Raw genomic sequence first — 25527 nt, forward strand, 5'->3', positions numbered from 1 at the left:
GGACTACATATCCCATCATTCTTTGCACGATTTGCACACTGCACTGATTGCACACAGCTGTTTCCTATCACCTCACTCACTATATAACACCCACTCTTACCACCTTTCTCTGCTGAGTATTGTTTAGCCTGTACCCCTTTCCGAGTCTCTGTGTTTTCCTTGTTTTGCCTTGCCTTGCCTTGCCTGTTTTTGCGGTTTTTGATCTTTGCCTGTTTTCTTGGATTTCTCCCTCTCGTCTCGCCCCTGTGATTCTGTCTGCTTATCGGTGACCTACGCTAGCCCTGGGACTATTCTTGTGTTTTGCCCGCCATATACCTGTTTGCCATAGTTTGACCCTGCCTGTTTACCACGTCTCTTGAATAAAGCCTGCAGATGGATCCACACGTCTCACGTCTCGTCAGCCCCGTTACACTACTATGTACCTTATCAAATGCAAGCTGCACCTTTTTCCTAATAAATCCCTCTGGATAATGCAAACTTCCCGGGGAGTTGTCAAAAAAGGTGCTTTTGCAATTCACATGCATTAAAGCCCTTTTGATCCTTATTAACTCATAGCAAAGGCTTTTCTGTGACATATAGTCAAATGAATGCCTTCATGTAAATTAGGAAGCATTACCTTTTGTTTACCCCAGAATTTAAACCTTTATTGGATGGCTCTGTGGAATACTTTATTCTAATTGGTCAATAGTGGACCTCAGCTGTCAAATCCTTTTGTATAATGACCATTAAACTGTATATTTCACTAGTGACCATGGCAGTTGATACTGCTAAATTTGTATAAGTAAATAATATATTACAGAATAAGATTATGAATTAGTTTTCGTTTTGAATTATATAATGGGAGAGAATAAAGAAGAGAGATTCAGTATCCATGCATTCAGTATTCCTGAGAGATCTGAAGCACTTTAAGATGGAGAGATCAAGGGAGGAAGCCATAGAGACGTGCAGAGCTCACCTGACATGCTGTGATCTTCAGCACAGCTGGATAACCGCCCATCAAAAGTGATCTGACAGGAATGCAATGTAAAGTTGGATCTGTAGCTGAAACAAGAGATTTAAGGAGGATTTTATTCACCTACAGAGGTCATAAACTGGGATTGACCTCTGAATGACTTCCAAAGTCAGATCAAACTGATATTATGTTATGCCCAGTGCTGTCTGAATGTTTTTGATTATATGATTTGATTGCGCATAGTACTGTGGATGTCAACGTTTTGTGCTGCAGCCACTAGTCTGTAACTGCTTCATTTAAATATGCAACTTCAAAAAAATCTTCTCAGAGTTCTTGCTGATGCTGCACTTGTAAATGTTTTGAAACATACATACATACATTCATATTAATTCTGTGTTGTATCCAACTGCTTTTCTTGTATTGAATCAGATTTAAATTCCAGTTTAAAGTTCACCTTTGACCTCCCACTGCCAGGCAAAAAAACATCAAGGAAAAGCCCAAACTCCAGGAAGGTAACAGCACTTTTTCGATTTGGTCTTTATAAATAAATTTGGGAGGTTATTTTACTACCAGAAGTCTTAATTTACTACCACAGTCAGAATATATACTACAGTGGAAAAGAATCAGCCCCCTTTAAAATAATCACATTTTGTTGCTTTGCAGACTGAAATGAAGACGGACACAGTTTTTGTTTTATTCCGCTGTAACATCCAAGTGAAAGATATAACACCAACAAAAAAAAACAGAATCACTGAGTTGGAAAAATTAGAAAAATGACTTGTAAACTCAGTGGCACACAAAGTCATTTGACTTTCAACTGTGATCAGCTCATTTTGATTATCTCAGCATGAAAAGAGCTTTTCTGGATCATTTCAGTCCTTGGTAGTGCAACTGAAGCAAACAACCAACTATGGGTTGCAAGGCACTGTCAAAAGATCTCCGGGAAAAATGCACCTTGAAGATTCTGAGGCAGATGAGACTAAAATTGAATTATTTGACACCAAACGATATGTCTGGCGGAAATCCAATACAGCTCACCATCCAAAAAACAACATTCCTACAGTAATATCCCATAAAGCCCCGTTCACACCAAGAACGATAACTATAAAGATAACGATATTAGCGTCCACACCAGCGAACGATATCTTCTGTTTATTCTAAGCGCACGCTCGTCTGCCGCTTTAAATTCTCGAGCTCGTTACAGCAGGATGGATTCTGATTGGCTGTCAATTTTTTATCGTTCATGAGCTGGAAAAAAATCGTTTTGAAAGTGATTCCAACGATATCGTTTCTCTTTGTCTTTATCGTTATAGTTGTGGTGTGGACTCTGCTATTCTTTAATATTGAGAACGATTTTTAGAACTATATCTTTATCGTTATCTTTATAATCATCGTCCTTAATGGAGGTGTTTCTCTGCTGCAGGGACTGAAGCACTTGTCAGTGTAGAAGGAAAAATGGATGGGGCAAAATACCGTCAAATTCTTGAGGAAAATCTGCTGCCTTCTGTCAGAAAGTTGTCAATGGGAAGAAGGTTTACCTTCCAACATGACCATGACCCAAAGCACACAGCAAAACTGAGCACACAGTGGCTGAAGGAGAAAAAGGTGAATGTCCTTGCATGGCCTAGTCAGAGCCCAGACTTAAACCCCATTGAAAATCTGTGGAATGACTTGAAGACAGCGGTCCACGAACGCTCAACATCAAATTGAACTGAACTTGAGCAGTTCCGCAAAGAAGAGTGGACAAATATGGCAAAGTCTAGATGTGCAAAGGTAGAGACAGAGACATATCCCAACAGACTAAAGGCTGTAATTAAAGCAAAAGGTGGTTGAACAAAATACTGACACAAGGGGTCTCTTTTTTCCAACTCAGTGATTGTTTTTTGTTTTTTTCTGACATGTTGGTGTTATGTCTTTCACTTGGATGTTATAAGTTCCACTGAACAAATACAGTTGGATAAAACAAAAACTGTGTCCGTCTTCATTTTCCAAGGCTGATTTCATAGCTTGTATCCTGAATACGATTAAAAATCACAATTAAATCCCATTTCCACCATTGACAAACGTTAAAAATATTTATATTTTACTGTATATTCACTTTAATATACAGTAAGTGATTTAAATTTTACGTCACACATCAGTTTCCAAGATTGTTTGAATGTGATCTTCATGTGACAAAAATAAAGTTTTTTAAATAAATAATGTTTTAAATAAAAAAATCAACCACTGACTGCCTGAATTGCCTCAAGTTGAAGAAACACCAATATACTGTATTTCACTTTTTTTTAATACTGAATGAAAGATGTATAACGATCAGAAAAGATGTAGAAATGGTGCAGTATGTGTGATTTGATTAAATCAACACCATGTGCTGGTTTCTAAAGGAAATCATTCGGTGTTTTCTGTGCGGTTCAGATCGAGGTGATTCATGACTATCAGACGGCCAGCTCTCTCCCGTACAGTATAGATGGAGAAGACAGCACTGATCTGCTCAAACGGTGAGTCTGCTGTCTGACACTGTCTGTTTAAATGACACACTGATGTCTGATGACCCTGGGAATGTGTGTGACTTTAGACATGTGATGAAGGAGCTGATCGAGACCGAGAGGATCTATGTGGAGGAGCTGCTGGCAGTGCTCTTGGTAAGATGACCTTCATTTTTCTGAATGTGGCACTGAAGATAGAGCATAAAGCTGAGGTGTTGATGTTGTGGATTTGTTTATGATCTTCCTCACTCAATTTGTCTGGATTTGCAGGGCTACAGGGCTGAAATGGACAATCCGTCTCTTGCTCCGCTCCTGCCAACAAGTCTTCGCAACAAGAGAGATGTGCTGTTTGGAAACTTGCCTGATATCTACAACTTCCATAGCAGGCAAGGCCACACACAGAGAACTTCATATAGCACTGCTAACGGCAGGAGCAAAGTGTAAACAATAGCTCCAGACTGAAATATGGTTCTGTTTCCTGTGAGATAAAACAGCAAATCCTCAGCCTCTGAAAGTCAGACACAAATGCACTCTCACAGTTTTGACTTCAAGACACCTTCATAAAACATCTTATTTTAATCAAACTTATCGGTTTGGGCAGCTGTGTTTGTCAGTGGCTTTGAAACCTGTCTTGACTGCTGGGTCTTCATCCCAGGGTGAGGCAAATTGGTTGACTGCAGGAAGCCGATTGATGTTGTGGATTTGTTTATGATCTTCCTCACTCAATTTGTCTGGATTTGCAGGGCTACAGGGCTGAAATGCACAATCCGTCTCTTGCTCCGCTCCTGCCAACAAGTCTTCGCAACAAGAGAGATGTGCTGTTTGGAAACTTGCCTGATATCTACAACTTCCATAGCAGGCAAGGCCACACACAGAGAACTTCATATAGCACTGCTAACGGCAGGAGCAAAGTGTAAACAATAGCTCCAGACTGAAATATGGTTCTGTTTCCTGTGAGATAAAACAGCAATCCTCAGCCTCTGAAAGTCAGACACAAATGCACTCTCACAGTTTTGACTTCAAGACACCTTCATAAAACATCTTATTTTAATCAAACTTATCGGTTTGGGCAGCTGTGTTTGTCAGTGGCTTTGAAACCTGTCTTGACTGCTGGGTCTTCATCCCAGGGTGAGGCAAATTGGTTGACTGCAGGAAGCCGTTACGCCAATTAAAGCACTTTAATTACAGCTAAATGTCTGTTGGTCAAATAAGGATTTGATTAAGCCAATGAGAGCTCAGCTGGAAAGGAGCGTGTCAGCAGAGCGGGGGTTCTGATAGACAGCTGTGTGACCTATCACTGTGTCAGTCAGTCTTATCTATTACAGAGATGGAAAAAGGCATAGTACTACTTAAAATTAAGGAACTGATATAGTTGCTGAACTAATTATGCATACTAGATATTGTGCATACTGGATTTGTACAGCACATACTATAAGTATATATGTTTACACATCATATATATATAGTTTTGTACTTCAGTTTAGATTTCATACATACTAATTGAAAGTGAAAAAAGTGAAAGTCACGTGACATGTTGTAGCCAAGCATGGTGTCCCATACTCAGAATTTGTGCTCTGCATTTAACCCATCCAAGTGCATGCACACACACACACACACACACACACACACACAGCAGTGAGTTGCTCAAGGGTCTCACCTCAGTCGTGGTATTAAATCTCTTTTTTTAAATTTATGCTTAAAACAGGAAGACATTTATTTATTTATTATTTTTGTTTTGTTTTGCTGTATGAATGCAGTAGGAAAGACATAATAATAAGATGTTAAAACATGGCTAATTATATAATAATATTTGAAAATATATACACTACCATTCAAAAGTTTGGCGTCACTAGAATAAAAAAATAATACATTAATACTTTTATTCAGCAAGAATGCATTAAATTGATTGAAAGTGACAGTAAAGACATGTATAATTCTATTCTAATTGTAAGACATGTAAAAATTCTATTTCAGATAAACGCTGTTCTTTTGAACTTTATATTCATCAAAGAATCCTGAAAAAAATGTATTACAGTTTCCACAAAAATATTAAGTGTTTTCAACATTGATAATAAGAAATGTTTTTTGAGCATCAAATCAGCATATTAAGGATTTTTTTTTAATTCAGCTTTGCTGTCACAGGAATAAGTGACATTTTAAAATATATTGAAATGGAAAACAGTTTTTTTTTTTTTTTTGTAATAATATTTCACATTATTTCTGTTTTTAATTTTGAATGACAGTGTACTTGCACTTGTTTGAACTTGTGTCTTTTGTCCTCCAGTGTCTTCCTACAGGATTTGGAAAGCTGTCTGGAGAGCCCTGAGGCAGTAGGGGCATGCTTTCTGGAAAGGGTGAGGAAATTTAAAACACGATATGAGACTAATTTCGGGTTACTGTTTATGTCTTTCCAATTTTTTTTTTTCACAAAACATATCAAACATGAAATATCTGTCTGTTTTCAGAAAGACCATTTCCATTTATATGAATGTTACTGTCAGAACAAGCCTCGATCTGATTCCTTATGGAGGCAGTTCTCGGACTGCCTGTTCTTTCAGGTATCAAAAACCTTCTCCATCTATAAAAATACTTGCAGCACACTGGCATGCATCTAGAAAGAGCTCTGAGATGTGTCCTGTGTGTTTCAGGAGTGCCAAAAGAAGCTGGAACACAAACTTGCTCTTGACTCATACCTGCTGAAACCAGTCCAGCGCCTTACAAAGTATCAGCTCCTATTAAAGGTGCGAGCTTCATCTGAATACAAATCTGCATTTAGGGTGTTTTCATATAAAATGATGTATCTTTTAACATTTTAATTGTTTTAATATTTCATATTATATATCTTTTGGTGCCAAGTCCGTTTGTTCAGGAAATCTCACCTGAGTATGCTTGAAAAGGTCTGGGATATGGTTCATGTGGACTGCAGTATGGTTTGCATTTGGTTTTATATCACAATGCAACCTGTGGAACCTTATTTCTGCAACAGAAGAAAAATATAAAAGAGTTTTTTTCTTGATATTGTGAGTTAATGCCTCAAAATTCATGCGATGCAGACCTTTTTTTCTCAGAATTGCGAGTTTATATCTTGCAATTGCGAGTTTTCTGCTTGCAGAATTGTGAGAGAAGTAAACTTACAATTTAGAGAAAAAAGTCAAACTTGTAAGATGTAAACTTAAAATTCTGAGAAAAAAATCTAAGAGATGTAAACTGACAGTTACGAGATCATACCTTACGAGAAATATATTCAGAATTGTAAGGAAAAATTCATAATTGTGAGATATAAATTCGCAATTGTGATTTTTTTTCTCCGAATTTTGAGTTTACATCTCACAATTCTAACTTTTTTTTCTTCTCATAATTCTCTATGTGAGTTCAGTCCGGTCAGATACCTAATATTTGGGGAGGGGGGAAAAAACATAATTGTGAGAAAAAAAGTCAGATTTGCGGGATATAAACTTGCAATTCTGAAAAAAGTCTAAGAGATGTAAACTCACAGTTATGAGTTCATAACTCAGAATTGCATTATATACATTTAAAATTATAAGGAAAAAAGTCAGAATTTTGAGAGATAAACTTGCAATTGTGAGAAAAAAGTCAGAACTGTGAGATAAAAAGTTTTAGATTTTTATTCTGTGGTTGTAAATAAGCTTCCATAGCAACTTTGCGTGATTTTACTCCATAAATGTTTTTTTCTGTAGGAATATTTTTGTCCATTAAATCAGAGGAATTGTATGCGTGTTTGATAATAGGAGCTTCTGAAGTACAGCTCAGGGTGTGAGAGAGTTTCTGAGCTGCAGGGGGCGCTAGAGGCCATGCTGGACTTGCTGAAGTCAGTCAATGACTCAATGCACCAGATTGCCATCACCGGATATGAGGTGACATTTTAACCAACTTTAAAGTGAGTGTGTGTTTGAGAGACTCTGTGTGTATGTGTGTGTGTGTGTGTGAGAGAGAATGCATAGTTAGTTAACATGTTGTATGTTGCAGGGGGATCTCAGCAATCTGGGCCGCGTGCTAATGCAGGGCTCCTTCAGCGTGTGGATTAGTCATAAGAAGGGTCCGACCCGCGTGAAGGAGCTGGCCCGCTTCAAGCCCATGCAGAGACACCTGTTCCTGCATGAGCATGCGCTCCTCTTCTGCAAGCGTCGAGAGGAACATGGAGAGAACGCTGACAAAACTCCTTCCTACAGCTTCAAGCACTGTCTTAAGGTACGACACACACTTCCTGCAGGGAGCACATATACAATCTCAGAAAACCCTGCTAGCATCATATGTGGCTGCATCGTTGTATGTCAGCCTGTTTACTCATGATAACATCTCCTTCCTTGTTTTTAAAACGTGGTGCTACGTCACAGAATGTGACAGGATATGACATGTTTATATAGCAGGCAGATGTGTGTTTTCAGAATTGCATGTTTTTTTTTCCATCTGTGAGTATAAAATGCTGTTTATGCCGGCAGATGAGTGCAGTCGGCATTACGGAGAACGTCAAAGGAGATGTGAAGAAGTTTGAAATCTGGTACAGTGGCAGAGAGGAAGTCTATGTGATACAGGTGAGCAAGCTTAAAGGGACAGTTCATCCAAAAATGAATGTAATAGCGATTCTTCTCAACTCATTTTCAGAGACGGTATTTCAGTTAGATGCATCAAACCACAAATTTACAGCTGTTACACTTGATTTTTCTAAATGCAAATTAATGAAACTTGGAGAACTACACTGAACAAAATTATAAACGCAACACTTTTGTTTTTGCCCCCATTTTTCAAAGATCTAAGACTTTTTCTATGTACACGAAAGGCCTATTTCTCTCAAATGTTGTTCACAAATCTGTCTAAATCTGTTAGTGAGCACTTCTCCTTTGCCGAGACAATCCATCCACCTCACAGGTGTGGCATATCAAGATGCTGATTAGACAGCATGATTATTGCACAGGTGTGCCTTAGGCTGGCCACAATAAAAGGCCACTCTAAAATGTGCAGTTTTACTTTATTGGGGGGTCTGGTGGGGTCCGAAAACCAGTCAGTATTTAGTGCGACAACCATTTGCCTCACGCAGTGCAACACATCTCCTTCGCATAGAGTTGATCAGGTTGTTGATTGTGGCCTGTGGAATGTTGGTACACTCCTCTTCAATGGCTGTGCGAAGTTGCTGGATATTGGCAGGAACTGGAACATGCTGTCGTATACGCCGATCCAGAGCATCCCAAACATGCTCAATGGGTGACATGTCCGGTGAGTATGCTGGCCTTATTAAGTTTCAAATATAAACATGATTCAGAGTCAAGAGCATCTCTAACAGTGTAATATTCAGATATTGACATATTATGTGACTTTCATTATATATTTCTCATTCAAATATATAAAAATAAACAATAAAATAAATACAAAAACTAAATTAAATTAATAAATTAAAGAACTTGTAAATTCAGAGTACATTAAAAATTTAAACATCTTAAACATGCAAAAATTCTCAGTATTTAGAAAGAAAAATATTATAAGCTTATTATTATGGCTTCAGCCATGAAGTTTCTGTCAGCAGCAGTATTTCATAAATGACATAAAATGCGAAATTGTAAAGAATGTCTCAGGCTGCTCTTTACTATACAATTAAAGTAACAGTTACAAAAAAAAATTAAGTACAATAAATAAATAAACTATATATATATATATATATATATATACACACATTCACCACTGTTATGCAAAAACTTCTCATAGTCACCCACAGTGGAGGTGAAGATTGCTTGGCTGAACGAGATCAGAAAGATCCTGACCAACCAGCAGAAACAACTCAAAGGTCTCAATACAATTCCCATGATTAAATGTCACTATTATTCCTGCACAAGTACTTTGAGTAATGTGTGATCTTCTCTCATTGGTCCAGAAGGGTTGTGTCACTCTGCTGCAGTCTCAGAGCAGATGCAGATGTCTCCTCCTCTCTCAGTGAGGTAAGAATCCAATCTGTACTAATGTACAGATCACTGTCCGTGAGCCCCTCTTTATTCCCTGATCCAACCCTCATATTCAACACTCACTCTCCTTGACCCTTTGGCTTAGACCAGCTTTTTGCTGCTTTTAGCTGTTAGATCTCTCACATGACACTTCCCTTGCAGAACCTTGCAGTTACTTCAGTACTCTCCCTGCTTTTACAGTCCCCGCTTTGTGTAAGCACGGTCCAAAATTAACTCATTTTTAATTATATGTAACTTTGTTAAACTAAGAAAATGTACCAGTCATAAATATACAGGTGATACAAAAGATTTCTATTTCAGATCAAATCTGTTTCTGTTGAACTTGCTTTTAAACAAAGAATTCTACAGAAAGAAAGAAAGAAAAACATTACTTTTTCAGAATATTATAATGATTTCTGAAGGATCATGTGACACTGAAGACTGGCGTAATGACTGCTGAAAATTCAGCTTTGCCATCACTAAATAAATAAAGAATATTTTAAAATATATTTTTTAAGTATAAAAATATAATATACAGATATATAGATTATATATATATATATATATATATATATATATATATATATATATATATATAGTTATATACATATATTTTCTTTAGTGGGCAGTTTCTGATTTATATGTCTTTAGATTTTAAAATATTAAGATTTTAATTATGTCATATCAGTGAGGGTCAGGTTATAATTATAAAAATTTTACTTCAAACATATAATGATGCAGTTCCCAACTGGTCAGTAACTGTTTTATTTACTCGCCAATGCCGTTTTTACTCTCATTTGGCAAGTGTTAATTTTGGACCCATGGATAAGCCATATTACTTGTATTTGCATATACAGAACCCATACACATTCAGGATGTCCCATTTTAACAAATCAATGAAGTAAAAGTACTTAAGTAAAAGTGTATGAAAATTTTTCTGATGTTAATGAGGGGAATAAAGCCGCTGTGTGTGGTTGCCTGTCCTCCCGCAGGGCCGTGCGGCCTTCCGGTGGCGTTCTTAAGGGCTGCCTGCCCCGTCTGGACCTTGTGTCCCTGTCGGGGGGCGTGTGTGTGTGCCTGCGCGCTCGGAGCCCATGCCTCACTCGCCCCTCCCAGCGACAGTGACGCTCAGTGGTAAATCAGGCGCTCCGATCTGTGCTCCGTCACATACAGGGCTGCTACGGCCACTCTGTAACCACCATCGCCGTCCCCTTCATACACACCCCACCTCCCCGATCTCAACAGCAGTACCCTTATCATTAACATAACAGGCAGATGCTTTGCCAGCATCTCTGCATCTGCATGACATGCAAACACCAGAAGAGTTTGGTTTGACGCCATTGTTTTGGCTATTAAGCAGCGCTTTGAAGATGGGCCTTATTTTGAGATCAAGACAAATATGATAAAGTGGTTGTAACTGGCTCAGCCTGTTGAGTCGTATGTTGACAAATCAAGACTGTATCACCTTATTTTTGCTCCATTTCCTTATCAGCGTGTCTCTATGCTGTTATAAAAGAGTCATTTGCCTTGCAGGCCTGAAATTACCGCCATCTGTCCATATCTGCCAGCTTCTTATATGGTTTGTGCTGAGCTGATGGTTGGTTTGGCTCCTGTTTTATGACTAAGAGATGTGTATGTGTGAATAATTGTTTATTTACTTCATGCTCTGCTCTTGTCCCACAGCAAACCGCAAAGAGCGTCAGTCAGCTCAGAGGGGACTGAGTCAAGCCGCAGCAGTCCAGACCCGTTCAGTTGCTCAACCCAGCACCAGCACAACAGACGCAGTGAGTGTTACACACACAAACAGCATATATTACACACCTAATCTCTGTTAAAGTATGCAAATGTAGAATGTGTTAGACCAAAACCATGCACGTGTGGTCTTAAGTTTCACAGTTGTACAGTTAAGTTTCTATAGAAATTTTGTCTTAACTGAACTGTTAAAAGACCAAACATGGACTTTTGAAGTGTATTTATGCATTTGCTGTGGTCTATCTTGGAAGCAGGAAAATAACAAGTATGATGAAACGAGATTTGTTTTTGGGTTAAACTGTATCATTCACACATTAGCATTATTAACATTGATATACACTGCATATATAAATATATGTACAACATATATATACACTACCGTAAAAGTTTGGGGCAAGTACGATTTTTTTAAAGGAATTCATTATTTTATTTTGCAAGGATGCATACAATTTTTCAAAAGGGACAGTAAAGACTTTTACATTGTTACAAAGATATAAGAAGAGCAGCAAATCAGCATATTAGAATTATTTCTGAAGGATCATGTGACACTGAAGACTGGAGTAATGATGCTGAAGTTTCGACTTTGCCATCACAGGAATAAGTGTCTTTATAAAATATATTAAAATAGAAAATAAATGGTAAAAATATTTTACAATATTATTATTTAATATATAATATTATTACAATATTAATATTTTACTGTATTTTAGATCAATTAAATTCAGTCTTGGCCAGCTTATTTTAAGAGACTTATTTTAAAAGCATTAAAAACATTTGAATGGTAGTTTGTTTATATATGTGTATTAAGTATTAATAATTTATATTAAAATAATAATAATTATTTATATTATTGTTTTACATATTAAAACCACAAACAACCCCTTTTCATCATATTTGTTGTGTGTGTATATTTCCTCTTAATTATGGTATTTAAAGTTATAAATTATTGAGATTTTTCCTGTGAATTTACTAATTGTTTTGGTTGAGACTATGTGGTAGTTTCTGCCGTTTCTATGAGAAATCACTCTCGAAGTCTTGAGGTTTTGATACCAGAAGATAGAGACAATGAAGCCGAGAAACTCTGCAGAGAATCTCTCGAGTCTGTGTCTGCACACTCTTTATATAGTTTTTCCTCAAGGTGTGTTTAACACGTTTCATACACAGTCCTTCTACCCCCATTCAATGTACACATTTTACTCTCCTGCAGTTCTCCATACACACAGGAAACATATGATCATAATAGTAGAATAACTTGATTGCTCACCTGCAGGCTTCTTTACACACAAGAAACACATGATCATAATAGTAGATTACAAACATGGCTATATTCACATTGATTATACAGTATAACGGTTAATGGACAGGTAAAGAAACCCACAGATGACATGACAGTATTGCCACATGTGTAATTGCCACTCTGTTTTGGGCCTTAGATACACTTACCAACATATAAACACACATTTGCACACATGCCTGTACAAAGCTGTGTTGCTGAAGTGTAATGCTTGCTGTCCAAAATAGCCAACACACATTCATGTTTCTATTGTAAAACCATTATCCCTGTCACCTCAAACTTCAAGGCAAAGCCACACACTCAGTAAACATTAAAGTGCATGTGATTTCTCCAAGCACATACATGATCTCTGAAGTATTGCATGATCTGAATGTATTTCATCAATCAGAATGTAAGGATTTACACTGAAACATGCATGTGGTGTGTTTGTGGTAGGCTGGCCGGGCACACCTTATTCTGTAGATATCTGTGAAGGTCTGGAGGACTGGAGTGGAGCAAACAGCCTCTCTAACCCATCTGACACTGAGGAGGAGGAGGAGGCTGCCCGTTTGGTGAGAGACGGACATCCCACACTCACTCAGTCACTTATATAAGTTGCGGGCGACACTTTTTTTTTTTTTTTTTACTTGTTCAACTGTTTGTTTTAGGTTGCTGGCAGATACAGGGCCTTCGTCGAGTGGCGTAAAAATGGGACAGATAAGTTCATCATTAAGTGTGGTGGTCCACCCCCCCCCCCCCAGTCCCTTATAGAAATTGGTGGGTGCACTTTTTTTTTTTTTTTTTTACTTGTTCAACTGTTTGTTTTAGGTTGCTGGCAGATACAGGGCCTTCGTCGAGTGGCGTAAAAATGGGACAGATAAGTTCATCATTAAGTGTGGTGATGTCATACAACTACAGCATGAGGAAAATGATGGCCATTGGTGAGTGATGTGCATGAAAATAAAAGAATATAAAGCGATATTCTGGGAGAAATTAAAGGGATAGTTCATTCAGAAATTAAATTGTCATTTACACTGTCATGTTGTTCCAAACTTCTGTGGCTTTATATGACTTAACATAAAAAAGGCATTTTGAGAAATGTCTCAGTGGTACAATTGGAATTCAATGGTAACCAAAATTATTTGGCTACCAAAATATCTTCTTTGTGTTCCACTGAAGAAAGAAAAGTGATACAGGTTTGGAAGAATATGATGATTGATGATAGATATTTTCATTTTTGGGTGAACTATCCCTTTAAGTTTGACAGCATCTGACAGCATGATTTTGATAAGTGTTATGGGAAATGTTAGTCCCATATCAGAAATAACTACTTTACCAGGACTGGGCAAAATTCAGAATTAGATCCCTTTCAAATGCACAGGTTGATTTAATAGTTTAAAAATGCTTTTATATATATATATATATATATGCATGCTTATACTTCTACACCATCCATAGACTTTTACAGTTATTGAACTGAACGGGATCAACACTGAGCTTTTCTGGACCTGAATAATCACAATATTGCTTTTTTTAGAGCTGCTTTACCGCAGAATTGAGATGTTTTATGAAGCTGGCATCACTGATTCTGTTACTTTCCTGTTTAATAATGTGAAGCTGCTTTGAAACAATATCTGTTGTAGGCCTATAAAGCGCAATACAAATAAAGGTGACTTGACTTTCATTATGAGTGAACTTTTTCTGGTGGTACCTATAGGTAAATTTAACCTGATTATTTCATTCAAATGCATTCGTTCAACAACTCAAATTTAATGGCACTAAAGTGGATTTAGATATTGGTTTGGTGTAAATCAGTATAGTTGTGTACTGTCACAGGCTGGTGAAGAATCTGAGTCGCAGACAGGAAGGCCGTATCCCTACTGCCAATCTGCAGGGCATGCTGGGGGAAAGCCTCAAGAATCACTCCAACCGGCTTGGAGGTGAGAGTCCATTTGGACATCCACTGCCTTTTTAGAGTAGTTCCCTGTAGAGTCGAGTTTCCTCGTTGCATAAAATCCATACTGCCATATCTTCTCTGCAGACCCAGGGAATCGTAAGGCGCGGAAGCTCAGCTCGCCGTGAAGGAATGGCCCAGTGCTATATTGGACCTTTAACATTCACACTTGGTAGCTCAGACTGTATGTGACTACATGGATTCAGTCCTGACCAGCAGGATTGTGTTCCAGATGTTTTGAACTGATCCTCTTTGACAGATGCTACCAAAATGCAAAAGACAAATTGTTGTACATCTTACAAGAGATCTCGACCATTTCAGAAAACCCAGAGAGCGCATTTAAAAAACTGTCCTCTGCCTAAACACACTTCAGTCCTCCTGACTAGGTGAAGCCTAGAACATTCTGACTCTGAGATTGTCCCAATAGACTTCAGAGTTGTTTTTAAATTCATCAAAAGGCCTCTTCGTTGCTGTCTTCACGGTTAACTCCTAGAAGACCTATGAAAACATCCTGTTCGTAAAGGACCTTCATTTTTTAACTGTGTGTTTGTGCTGTTATTTATCTTGTACTGTTACTGTTATATTTATCCTCAATCTGAGCTCTTCCTGAGAGCTTCAGTGCCAAATTATGCAGTGCCATAATGCCTGTTTTCCCACTTTTATTTAATACAGACTTTGCTCAGTAGTGCACTAGTTACCTCAAAAAATATTTAAAAGCACTTTATTCGGGTCACAAATTTGTGGCTCTTTGTGTCTTTCTACAGCTTTAAACCGGATGAATTTTGCATGCCGTAAATTCTTGCCTCTCTTATTTAGTAAAATTCTCTTGTCAGGCACTTTACATGCAGAATCTACTCTACCAGCTTGAAGACCTGGGGGCTGTCATGTAAGTTGACTTTGGAGCCACAAATATGAGTTGAGCGCATGTGTGTTGAAATCTGCTAAATCAGAGCCGTGTTGATGGAGGTTTCTTATTAAGGGAGATCATACAGAAAGCATTAACTATACCCTCTATTTAGAATGCTTAATTAAATATTAATTGCAGACTTATATGAATTTACTACATTAAATCAGGTCTACAGTTGGAGGGCTGACTTTGATATTTCACCGTTTGAAGTGGAAATAAGCTGTGTGTAGCAGCAGGAGACGCTGTGCAGTACATATCTCTTATGTTATTAATTTCGCTATGAAGTTGTTCCCTTCCAGCGTGGAGCTTCAGCCACCCACTCAAAATCAAGCCACGTAAAGGACACAACTTCCTGAAAACTGTGCTGTTTTAGCCATATATACTGTCAGCTTTGCATATTTATATGCTTATTCATGTCCACTTACCAGACGTCCAACACATTGAATATCTGGGATTCAAAATTTCATGATCATTAGTTTTTCCACCATGTTCATGTTAATTTTTCAATCAAATTTTTCACTCAGAAATAATGCAAAAGAGAAGCATTTTCACTAATGGTCTCAGATTTTTGGACCCCAATATATCTAATAGCATTTAATCCTGATTTTTGTTTTTGTTTGTTTTTTGGGACTGGCTTTTAAATGATTCTTTTTGAAGGAATGTACTGTATCTGTGTTGACTGCTGTATTGTAACAATATTTAAATTTGTACAGCCTATTGAAAATTAAGAAATAAACTTTTTAATAAAACTATTTATGTCAGACTCTGTTCCATGTCTCCTGTTGTGTTTTCCTCCCCCACGTGCTTCAGGTTGATTATTATGCCCATATTTGGTTTTTCCTGTTCTTGTTTAGTTAATTTGTTCCCAGGTGTGTCCCATTAGTTTCTGTGTATTTAAAGTGTGTTCTGCCCCTCGTTTCCCGTCCGCTGTTATATGTCATTTTGTGTCCTCCGTGATTACCTGTGTTCCCTGCTTTACGTTCATTAAAGACTTTGGAATTTGCTTTACTTCTCGTCTCTTCGCTCCTTCGTTCCCGTTCTCCCAGTGTGAATCGTGACAGAACAGCAGACCAAAACAGTAAGCGGCGCCCCTTCTCCCGTGTTTTTGTTTTGAATAGTCTTTTGTTTTCCCGTTTTTCTCCCAGCGGTATGAGGACCACCCTGCTATCAAGTGCCGGCCACAACGTTGTCAAGCCCGCCGGCCTCCCCTGCGCTCGCTCCTGTGTCGGCTCCAGCCCCAGAGCTCGCTCCTGTGTCGGCTCCAGCCCCAGAGCTCGCTCTAGTGAGGGCTCTTGTCCCCGAGTCTAGCCCAGTGAGGGCTCCTGTTCCCGATTTTAGCCCACGGAGGGCTCCTGTTCCCGAGTTAAGCCCACGGAGGGCTCCTGTTCCCGAGTTTAGCCCACGGAGGGCTCCTGTAAACGGATGCCTGTAAACTTCTCCAAGAATTGGGGGGAGTAGGGCTCCAGCCGTGGCCTCGGAGGCTGCTCTGCCATGGACTCCTGGATTGCCTGATCCGCCATGGCCTCCTGGACTGCCTGCTCCGCCATGGTTCCCCGAGCTGCCTGCTCCGCCATGGTGACCCGAACGGGTATCGCTCTGGAGGCCCGCCGTCCCGTGTCTGTCCTGAGGGACCTCCAGAGTGTTAAAAACTTTGAGGACGGTAAGATTTTTTTAATGTCTGCTCTTCTGCTCACAAGGCTGCATTTATTTGATCACAAATACAGTAAAAACAGTGAAATATTATTTAAAATTTATTTTTCTGTTTTAATATATTTTAAAATGTAATTTATTCCTGTGATGCAAAGCTGAATTTTCACCATCATTACGCCAGTCTTCAGTCACATGATCTTTCAGAAATCATTCAACGCTGATTTCCTGCTCAAGAAATATTTCTTATTATCAATGTTGAAAACAGTTGTGCAGCTTAATATATTTTTGGAAAGTTACATTCTTTCAGTTTTTTTGATTAATAGAAAGTTCAAATTTCATAAATTTAATGTATTTTTTAAAGTGAAGTACACATTTCTTTAAAAAAGAAAAAATTGCTGACCCCAAATCAGATAATAATGATTTAAAAAAAAAGTTTAATTTATAAGAACAAGATTTTTAGGATAAGACATTTTAGAGTCAAAGCCACATATACATCAGGACCCGTATTCACAAAATATCTTAAGGATAAAAGTAGCTCATAACTCGCCGATTTAGGAGAAAATCTTAAAAATAATGAGCGTGACAGTCCTAAATTTATTATATAAAAATATTATATGCTTTGTTTCATTAACAAATTGGGCAAGAAGTAACAGCTGGTCTTGCGTTCAGTTTGGTTTTCTTTTTTGTTTGCATGTCTTACTATCAGCCATGATTATTCTACTCTGTTAATTAAAAGGCTGTTTATATGCATATTCCCTTTTTTTTCTTTTTTTTTACAAGAAGCATACAGGCTGACAATTAGCTGAACATATACAGTATATATTATATTGTTTAATTAGTGACACTTAGCCTGCATTTTAACATCTTTATTTGAATGTGGCAATTAGCCGTTTTATTTTAAAACCTTTATTTGAATATGGCAACATAATATTGCGCTCTTCAATATTGCTCTGAATAAATCTCTGACGGAGACTATCAGCCAATCACTGTGTGCATAGTTAATAAGCAAGCTGACATAATCCATAGCAACGTCCTTGCTCTTAGTTTAAGACTTCTCTCTATTCCTTAGTAAATGCTCGTCTCAGCAGCTTTGTGAATAGGTTTTAAGAGAAAACTCTTAGCTAAAAACTTTTACTTCTATTTAAGAGAACTCTTAGTGGCAAGATAAAATGTTTTGTGAATACGGGCCCAGTTCTGTTGTTATCTCCCAGAGACTGGCCTCAAATGATGAAAGGATCTTTCACGGGCAAGATGTGAGTGATCTGATGCCTCCAGTGTTTATGGGTAAGACCCAGTGATTTTCAGAACTAGGTCATGACTCACGAGTCTTTTAAAGAACACCGTTGAAATCTTAAGTAAGTTTCTAGTGTCAGATATTTTCAGTCATCCCCGTTACGTTCCTCCAGTTTTCCCTCTGAAGGCAGTGGCAGTTCAAAGCTTAAGGGCTACTTTTTTTTCTTTCTGTCTGAATGAGAGATTGAGTTAGCAACATTAGCAGGTTCTAACCAGACAGTATCTTGCTTAATAACATACTTGCTTTCATTAAACCACAGGAGAAAACAGCAGGTGTCTATGGATTATTAAATGTCCATATGGGACAGTGAAAGTACTAAGTCATGTATAGATGAAATGCTGCACAGGGTTTATTGATGGAATCTCGCCAAGTCTTAAGGGGCGGAGCATGACTACAGTCTGTTACAATGGGATCAGTGGATTACGAACAGTCTAACTGTATTTATGTCACTTCATTTAATTAAACAGATCATCTTCTCTCTCCAGGTTTGAATACTCCATGTGTGCATATGACATTTTAAAATGAGAATTTAAGGTCACAGGTCCACATTTTTAAGCAGCACTCCCTTTGTAACTCTGATGACGTGCTGTATCCAACGATAATATTTACCAACCTGGGTGTACACACCATACTTCCCTTTCTTGGCACATTCTTCTCCCCAACTGACAATGCCTGTGAGGAACCAGGTGTTGTGGTAGAGCATGGCATGAGGTCCTCTGCTGTCCCCCTGTCACGCGTCTTTAGGAGAATCTAAGTATCCAGCACAGAACATTAAGTATGTGATCAGGTCACTGCTGCTTTCCTTGCACACTGTTCTGTCGACATAAGGCAACTCAACCTTATGTAAAGTCACTGCACTTCGGCCTTGGAAGCGCAGACGGCCCCAACCACTGACAGTAGCCAGAGATCCAGACTGCAGCAGTGAGTTGGAGAAGAGCATGGGTCCCAAGCAGATGGGACGTACATTTGGGGTAAAACAGATGGGGCTGTGCAGCCTCAACAAGGCAATGCCATAAAAACTTTTACTTCTATTTAAGAGAACTCTTAGTGGCAAGATAAAATGTTTTGTGAATACGGGCCCAGTTCTGTTGTTATCTCCCAGAGACTGGCCTCAAATGATGAAAGGATCTTTCACGGGCAAGATGTGAGTGATCTGATGCCTCCAGTGTTTATGGGTAAGACCCAGTGATTTTCAGAACTAGGTCATGACTCACGAGTCTTTTAAAGAACACCGTTGAAATCTTAAGTAAGTTTCTAGTGTCAGATATTTTCAGTCATCCCCGTTACGTTCCTCCAGTTTTCCCTCTGAAGGCAGTGGCAGTTCAAAGCTTAAGGGCTACTTTTTTTTCTTTCTGTCTGAATGAGAGATTGAGTTAGCAACATTAGCAGGTTCTAACCAGACAGTATCTTGCTTAATAACATACTTGCTTTCATTAAACCACAGGAGAAAACAGCAGGTGTCTATGGATTATTAAATGTCCATATGGGACAGTGAAAGTACTAAGTCATGTATAGATGAAATGCTGCACAGGGTTTATTGATGGAATCTCGCCAAGTCTTAAGGGGCGGAGCATGACTACAGTCTGTTACAATGGGATCAGTGGATTACGAACAGTCTAACTGTATTTATGTCACTTCATTTAATTAAACAGATCATCTTCTCTCTCCAGGTTTGAATACTCCATGTGTGCATATGACATTTTAAAATGAGAATTTAAGGTCACAGGTCCACATTTTTAAGCAGCACTCCCTTTGTAACTCTGATGACGTGCTGTATCCAACGATAATATTTACCAACCTGGGTGTACACACCATACTTCCCTTTCTTGGCACATTCTTCTCCCCAACTGACAATGCCTGTGAGGAACCAGGTGTTGTGGTAGAGCATGGCATGAGGTCCTCTGCTGTCCCCCTGTCACGCGTCTTTAGGAGAATCTAAGTATCCAGCACAGAACATTAAGTATGTGATCAGGTCACTGCTGCTTTCCTTGCACACTGTTCTGTCGACATAAGGCAACTCAACCTTATGTAAAGTCACTGCACTTCGGCCTTGGAAGCGCAGACGGCCCCAACCACTGACAGTAGCCAGAGATCCAGACTGCAGCAGTGAGTTGGAGAAGAGCATGGGTCCCAAGCAGATGGGACGTACATTTGGGGTAAAACAGATGGGGCTGTGCAGCCTCAACAAGGCAATGCCATGGTTGTAGAGGCTTACTTTGGAGTCATAACGGGGATGTGAGATGAAACGGGTGACGTTCAGATTCTGTTCTGTGCCTTCAGTCTTGCAGACGTCATGCTCCCCTGTGAAACATACAGTAGTTGTTTAGTTTAATAATAATAATAACTGGTCTTGGATCTGTAAAAATTTCAGAAAAAAATATCTACAGATTCTTAAAGGGGTCATATGATGCGATTTCAAGTTTTCCTTTCTCTTTGGAGTGTTACAAATACAATTGATCATATTTCTAATATATATATGAATATTATTTCTTATAAATCTGACAAATTGTACTAAAAAAGTAAAATAAACTTAATATTTTCTAAAAACAAGCCTTTGTAATCCCCTGACTTGCTTAAGGATGTTTAGATATTTTTACTGAAATACAAAAAATATTGATGAAGAAAGTAATAATGCGGTGTATGCTGTGATTACATTTAATACATATTCACTATTTGTTTTCATATTTTACAATTAAATAGATTTTAAATATATGTATTTATATTTTTTATTATTTTATGTATTTAAATATTGGCGCCATACATCATTTTAATTTAATCAGTATTTCCTTGGCTGTTGTTCTGGTCTTACCAACTCTGATGTAGAAGGATCCATTCTGGCTTCCTACCAGACAGTGGGCTGCAGTGATGACCCATAACTAGTTGAGAATGGAGCCGCCACAGAACACCTGCTGTGTTGAGTGCGCCACCTAGAGAGCAGCAGTCAACTGGGATAATGACATGATTTTGGGTGCACAAACAGATTGGGTTGTACAGTAGTAGATGTGCCCCTAACTTAGGGTGACCGGACGTCCCGTTTTTCCCGGGACAGTCCCGTATTTCAGCTCTTTTTTTTAGTCTCCCGACTTATTTTGAAAAAATCATGTTTTGTCCCGTATTTCAAAATGTCTTTATGACTGGTCCTGGGTAATCACAGCGAGTAGCAGAAGTGTTCTATCACGCGAGAACAGCATAATCAAAGGCAAGTAAACTTGTCGTAGAACCAAATTACCATCCAATCACATTCACAATTCGTTATCGATTAACTTAAACGAGTAAGTGAAGGCGGAATCACGCTCAGTGTTGCCAACTTAGCAATTCTGTTGCTAAATTTAGCAACTTTTCAGACTACCCTAGCAACTTTTTCTTCCAAAAGCACCTAGCAACAAATTTAGCAATTTTAAAAATTGATTTGGCAACCTTTAGCAACTTTTGATAAGTGACTCAGACAATAAAAAGGCACACATTTTCCATCCAAATTACACAAAAAGAGGAAACCACAGATGCCTAGCAGTACACACATCACGTGAATTGAGTTAGCTGCTATTTGCAATTGTTAAATTTAATAATAATGATAATAATTGAATAATTTGATAATTGAATAATTGTTCATTTATCATACACTTTGTTAGTAGCTTGTACCTGCGATTGTTGATCAGTTAGTATACTGTAAGAAAAATGGAAAATCTTTCAGGACATTATCCATCATCCATTGTAACCCGAAAACACAATGCGTAATTTAAAATGCAGGTATTAGCAACTTTCTCTGAAAATTAGTTGGCAACACTGATCACGCTGAATGACAGACACACACAGAAGCGCTGTCTCGGCCACGCGCCCGCGCGATCCCAGTTCTGCCTGCGCCTTAATTGTTAAATACACACACAGCTGTCAAAATGTCAATCGTGTGGAGTATCTCAGGTAAATGCAGTAGGTTATGGCTTAAGGGAACGTAAACAGGTGGGTGAAAATCGGATATGTGTCAGTAGATTATATTCATTCGGTCTTAAAGGGACAGCAGCCTTATTAAATACCTGTGTCTCATTAAAGGGGTCATATGATGTTGCTAAAAAGAACATTATTTTGTGTATTTGGTGTAATGAAATGTGTTTATGCGGTTTAAGGGTAATTTAAAATGCAGGTAAAAAAACCATTACGGAAAATTATTTTATATTAACAGTAGATTGTGCCTTATTTTTACAGACTGTTCTTAGAGTGTAGCATACTAAATAACTACTAATACACTGCTTAAAGCATATTAGTTGTGAATGTGTAGAATTACTAGTTTACTAGCTACTAAAAAAACTTAAATTGAAATCATTCAAAAATGTTTACGTTTTCAATAATTCCGTGTATTTAAAATACAGTTATTTATATTTTGATATTATATCATGCATATTATTTTACAAACAAATCTAAATTAACATATAAAATATATTTTTTGCTGAGAGATTTGATGATAATTTTGCGTCGCGGGATTACGCAATGACGTCATTGCCCAATGACATCAACACGTCAATTAGCAACAAATCTACCTTCCTTTAGCAACTTTCTCTGAAAATTAGTTGGCAACACTGATCACGCTGAATGACAGACACACACAGAAGCGCTGTCTCGGCCACGCGCCCGCGCGATCCCAGTTCTGCCTGCGCCTTAATTGTTAAATACACACACAGCTGTCAAAATGTCAATCGTGTGGAGTATCTCAGGTAAATGCAGTAGGTTATGGCTTAAGGGAACGTAAACAGGTGGGTGAAAATCGGATATGTGTCAGTAGATTATATTCATTCGGTCTTAAAGGGACAGCAGCCTTATTAAATACCTGTGTCTCATTAAAGGGGTCATATGATGTTGCTATTTCACAACGAAGCACACAGCGCCTTCACAACATGGCGGCGGCGGCAACAACAATACTACAGCAAGAATAAAAGTTACGCCTTCTTTCTTTGCGTGAACATTTGGGTGTTATGCATTTGGGTTATGCAAATCTTCCCACATCGTGACGTAGACATGTGGGGGGGTGTTAGAACGAGCTGTTTTAGGAGGGCGTGGTTGACTCTTAACTTTTATAAAGAATATCTCTTTGGATTTGAGACTTTAGTCTTTGCAACTTTACAGATCATCTTTATGCACCAAGAACTTGTAACACTTCAAAGAGAATGGAAAAATTGAAATCGCATCATATGACCCCTTTAATGTTAATCAAACAGCAAAAGATGTTAAATAAAGTATGCATGTTAAACCTACTGTATTAGAAAAAGTTTATTTAATGTGTATCTATTGTATTTTTCTTATGGTTTGTAATTTGCTTTATTTTTATATAAAAAAAAGAACTATGTACGTGTGTGTATGTAGGCTATATATATATATCAGGGGTGTGGACTCAATACTTGACTCCGACTCGAGTCCCAAATTTGATGACTTGCGATTCGACTCGACATAATTAAAGAAGACTTGAGACTCGACTTAGAATTTGACAGCAATGACTCGAGACTTGACTTGGATTGGACTGAGCCCTGTGACTCGGAAAGACTTTATGATCAGATCAAAGTCGTTATAGACGTGTCCCTGCAGCGTGCTTGCACTTGACTGGCAATAAGCCAGAGACTGCATTTAGGGAGCGCTGGATATATATATATAGGCTAGTATAAATTAAAGGGGTCATATGATGCGATTTCAATTTTTCCTTTCTCTTTGGAGTGTTACAAGCTCTTGGTGCATAAAGAAGATCTGTAAAGTTGCAAAGACTAAAGTCTCAAATCCAAAGAGATATTCTTTATAAAAGTTAAGAGTCAGCCACATCTATCTAAAATGGCTCATTCTAACACGCCCCCACATATCTACCTCACTATGTGGAAAGATGGGCAAAACTCAGGTCAGTCTGAGCGCTCATGGTACTCGAAGTGCGTACTGTTGACTCGGACTGTTGTCGTGGTAATAAACACCTAAACTGCAAACGTCCGTTTAATGCGCATATCCTATATGAAAAGCATTTTAGGGGGCCCTTGGCTTTTGGGGGCCCAAGGCGGTCGCCTACCTTTGCCTAATGGGTAAGTCTGCCCCTGCCTCATCATCACCGTGATAAATGAATTCACGTGTTGTAAATCAGTCTGTAGGCCTATAGCGCACATAGCCCCTATAAATTTAGCGATCAACTATGCATATTATAAACTTAATATTTAACGTACAACATTTTTTTTCTATTAAATGATTTTGTCTTTGTTACTCGTAGTTATAAAGGATGGTAATACAGCATTTTTGAATGATTGTCTTCATGAGTTTGTCTGCATCCATATTGCATGTTTCCTCTCACTTGCAAAGTATGCTTGCAGTTATTTCTTCGAGTTCTTTCAAAGCAGTTCTTTCTGCGTTTCCGCTCACATATTTTTAAATCTGTTTCATTGAGATTCCAAATAATGGCTCATTGGCTTCGATATAACACCTAGAAGCATATATTCTTATGCACACATGCAAAGTATGCTGCAGTTGTTATTTCTCTGAAATTAAGTTGTCTTTGCTTTTCTGTTACTAATAAAATAGTTTTATTTTTTTCACTGCTTGTCCTATTTTGGCACAAATCCCTAAATTGAACTTGAGTAGTTTTACTGAGGCGATCAACTATGCATATTATAAACTTAATATTTAACGTACAACATTTTTTTTCTATTAAATGATTTTGTCTTTGTTACTCGTAGTTATAAAGGATGGTAATACAGCATTTTTGAATGATTGTCTTCATGAGTTTGTCTGCATCCATATTGCATGTTTCTTCTCACTTGCAAAGTATGCTTGCAGTTATTTCTTCGAGTTCTTTCAAAGCAGTTCTTTCTGCGTTTCCGCTCACATATTTTTAAATCTGTTTCATTGAGGTTCCAAATAATGGCTCATTGGCTTCAATATAAAACCTAGAAGCATATATTCTTATGCACACATTATTGCAGTTGTTATTTCTCTGAAATTAAGTTGTCTTTGCTATTCTGTTACTAATAAAATCGTTTTTTTTCGCTGCTTGTCCTATTTTGGCACAATCCCTAAATTGAACTTGAGTAGGTTTACTAAGGGCACCCATCTCACATGAAATTGATGTCAAACATTCTACCTGCCTTCCTGAAATAAATTATTATGAATTTGATATAGTAATTAATACCGAGACACTAATTTGGGCAAAGAGCACTAATGACTTGTTTAAGACTTGAATCTTAAAGTTGAGGACTTGCAACTCGACTTGGACTTGTCCGTCTTGACTTGGGACTTGACTTGAGACTTAAATGCAAAGACTCGAGACTTACTTGTGACTTGCAAAACAATGAC

At 38.1% G+C, this 25527-nt stretch overlaps 1 protein-coding gene and 1 pseudogene across 1 annotated transcript in view; one reads left to right on the forward strand and one right to left on the reverse strand.

The window, feature by feature from the left end:
* Positions 1-15794, forward strand: part of LOC107560525 (proto-oncogene DBL-like) — a 32366-nt gene extending 16572 nt beyond the window's left edge. Inside the window, exons 14-30 of the mRNA XM_016244742.1 lie at positions 1382-1464; positions 3368-3450; positions 3528-3594; positions 3709-3824; positions 5723-5792; positions 5904-5996; positions 6087-6179; positions 7188-7313; positions 7426-7647; positions 7899-7991; positions 9157-9235; positions 9323-9386; positions 11073-11173; positions 12871-12986; positions 13243-13355; positions 14251-14354; positions 14456-15794. Of these exons, the coding sequence (XP_016100228.1) occupies positions 1382-1464; positions 3368-3450; positions 3528-3594; positions 3709-3824; positions 5723-5792; positions 5904-5996; positions 6087-6179; positions 7188-7313; positions 7426-7647; positions 7899-7991; positions 9157-9235; positions 9323-9386; positions 11073-11173; positions 12871-12986; positions 13243-13355; positions 14251-14354; positions 14456-14496 (1664 nt within the window). The 3' untranslated portion in view covers positions 14497-15794. The remainder of the gene's footprint in view (positions 1-1381; positions 1465-3367; positions 3451-3527; positions 3595-3708; positions 3825-5722; positions 5793-5903; positions 5997-6086; positions 6180-7187; positions 7314-7425; positions 7648-7898; positions 7992-9156; positions 9236-9322; positions 9387-11072; positions 11174-12870; positions 12987-13242; positions 13356-14250; positions 14355-14455) is intronic.
* A 4145-nt stretch (positions 15795-19939) lies between these two features.
* LOC107561262 (coagulation factor IX-like) overlaps positions 19940-25527 on the reverse strand; it is a 20672-nt pseudogene continuing 15084 nt past the window's right edge.

This window comes from Sinocyclocheilus grahami, unplaced genomic scaffold (assembly GCF_001515645.1).
Source record: "Sinocyclocheilus grahami isolate Dianchi unplaced genomic scaffold, SAMN03320097.WGS_v1.1 scaffold23.1, whole genome shotgun sequence".
Classification (NCBI taxonomy): Eukaryota; Metazoa; Chordata; class Actinopteri; order Cypriniformes; family Cyprinidae; genus Sinocyclocheilus; species Sinocyclocheilus grahami.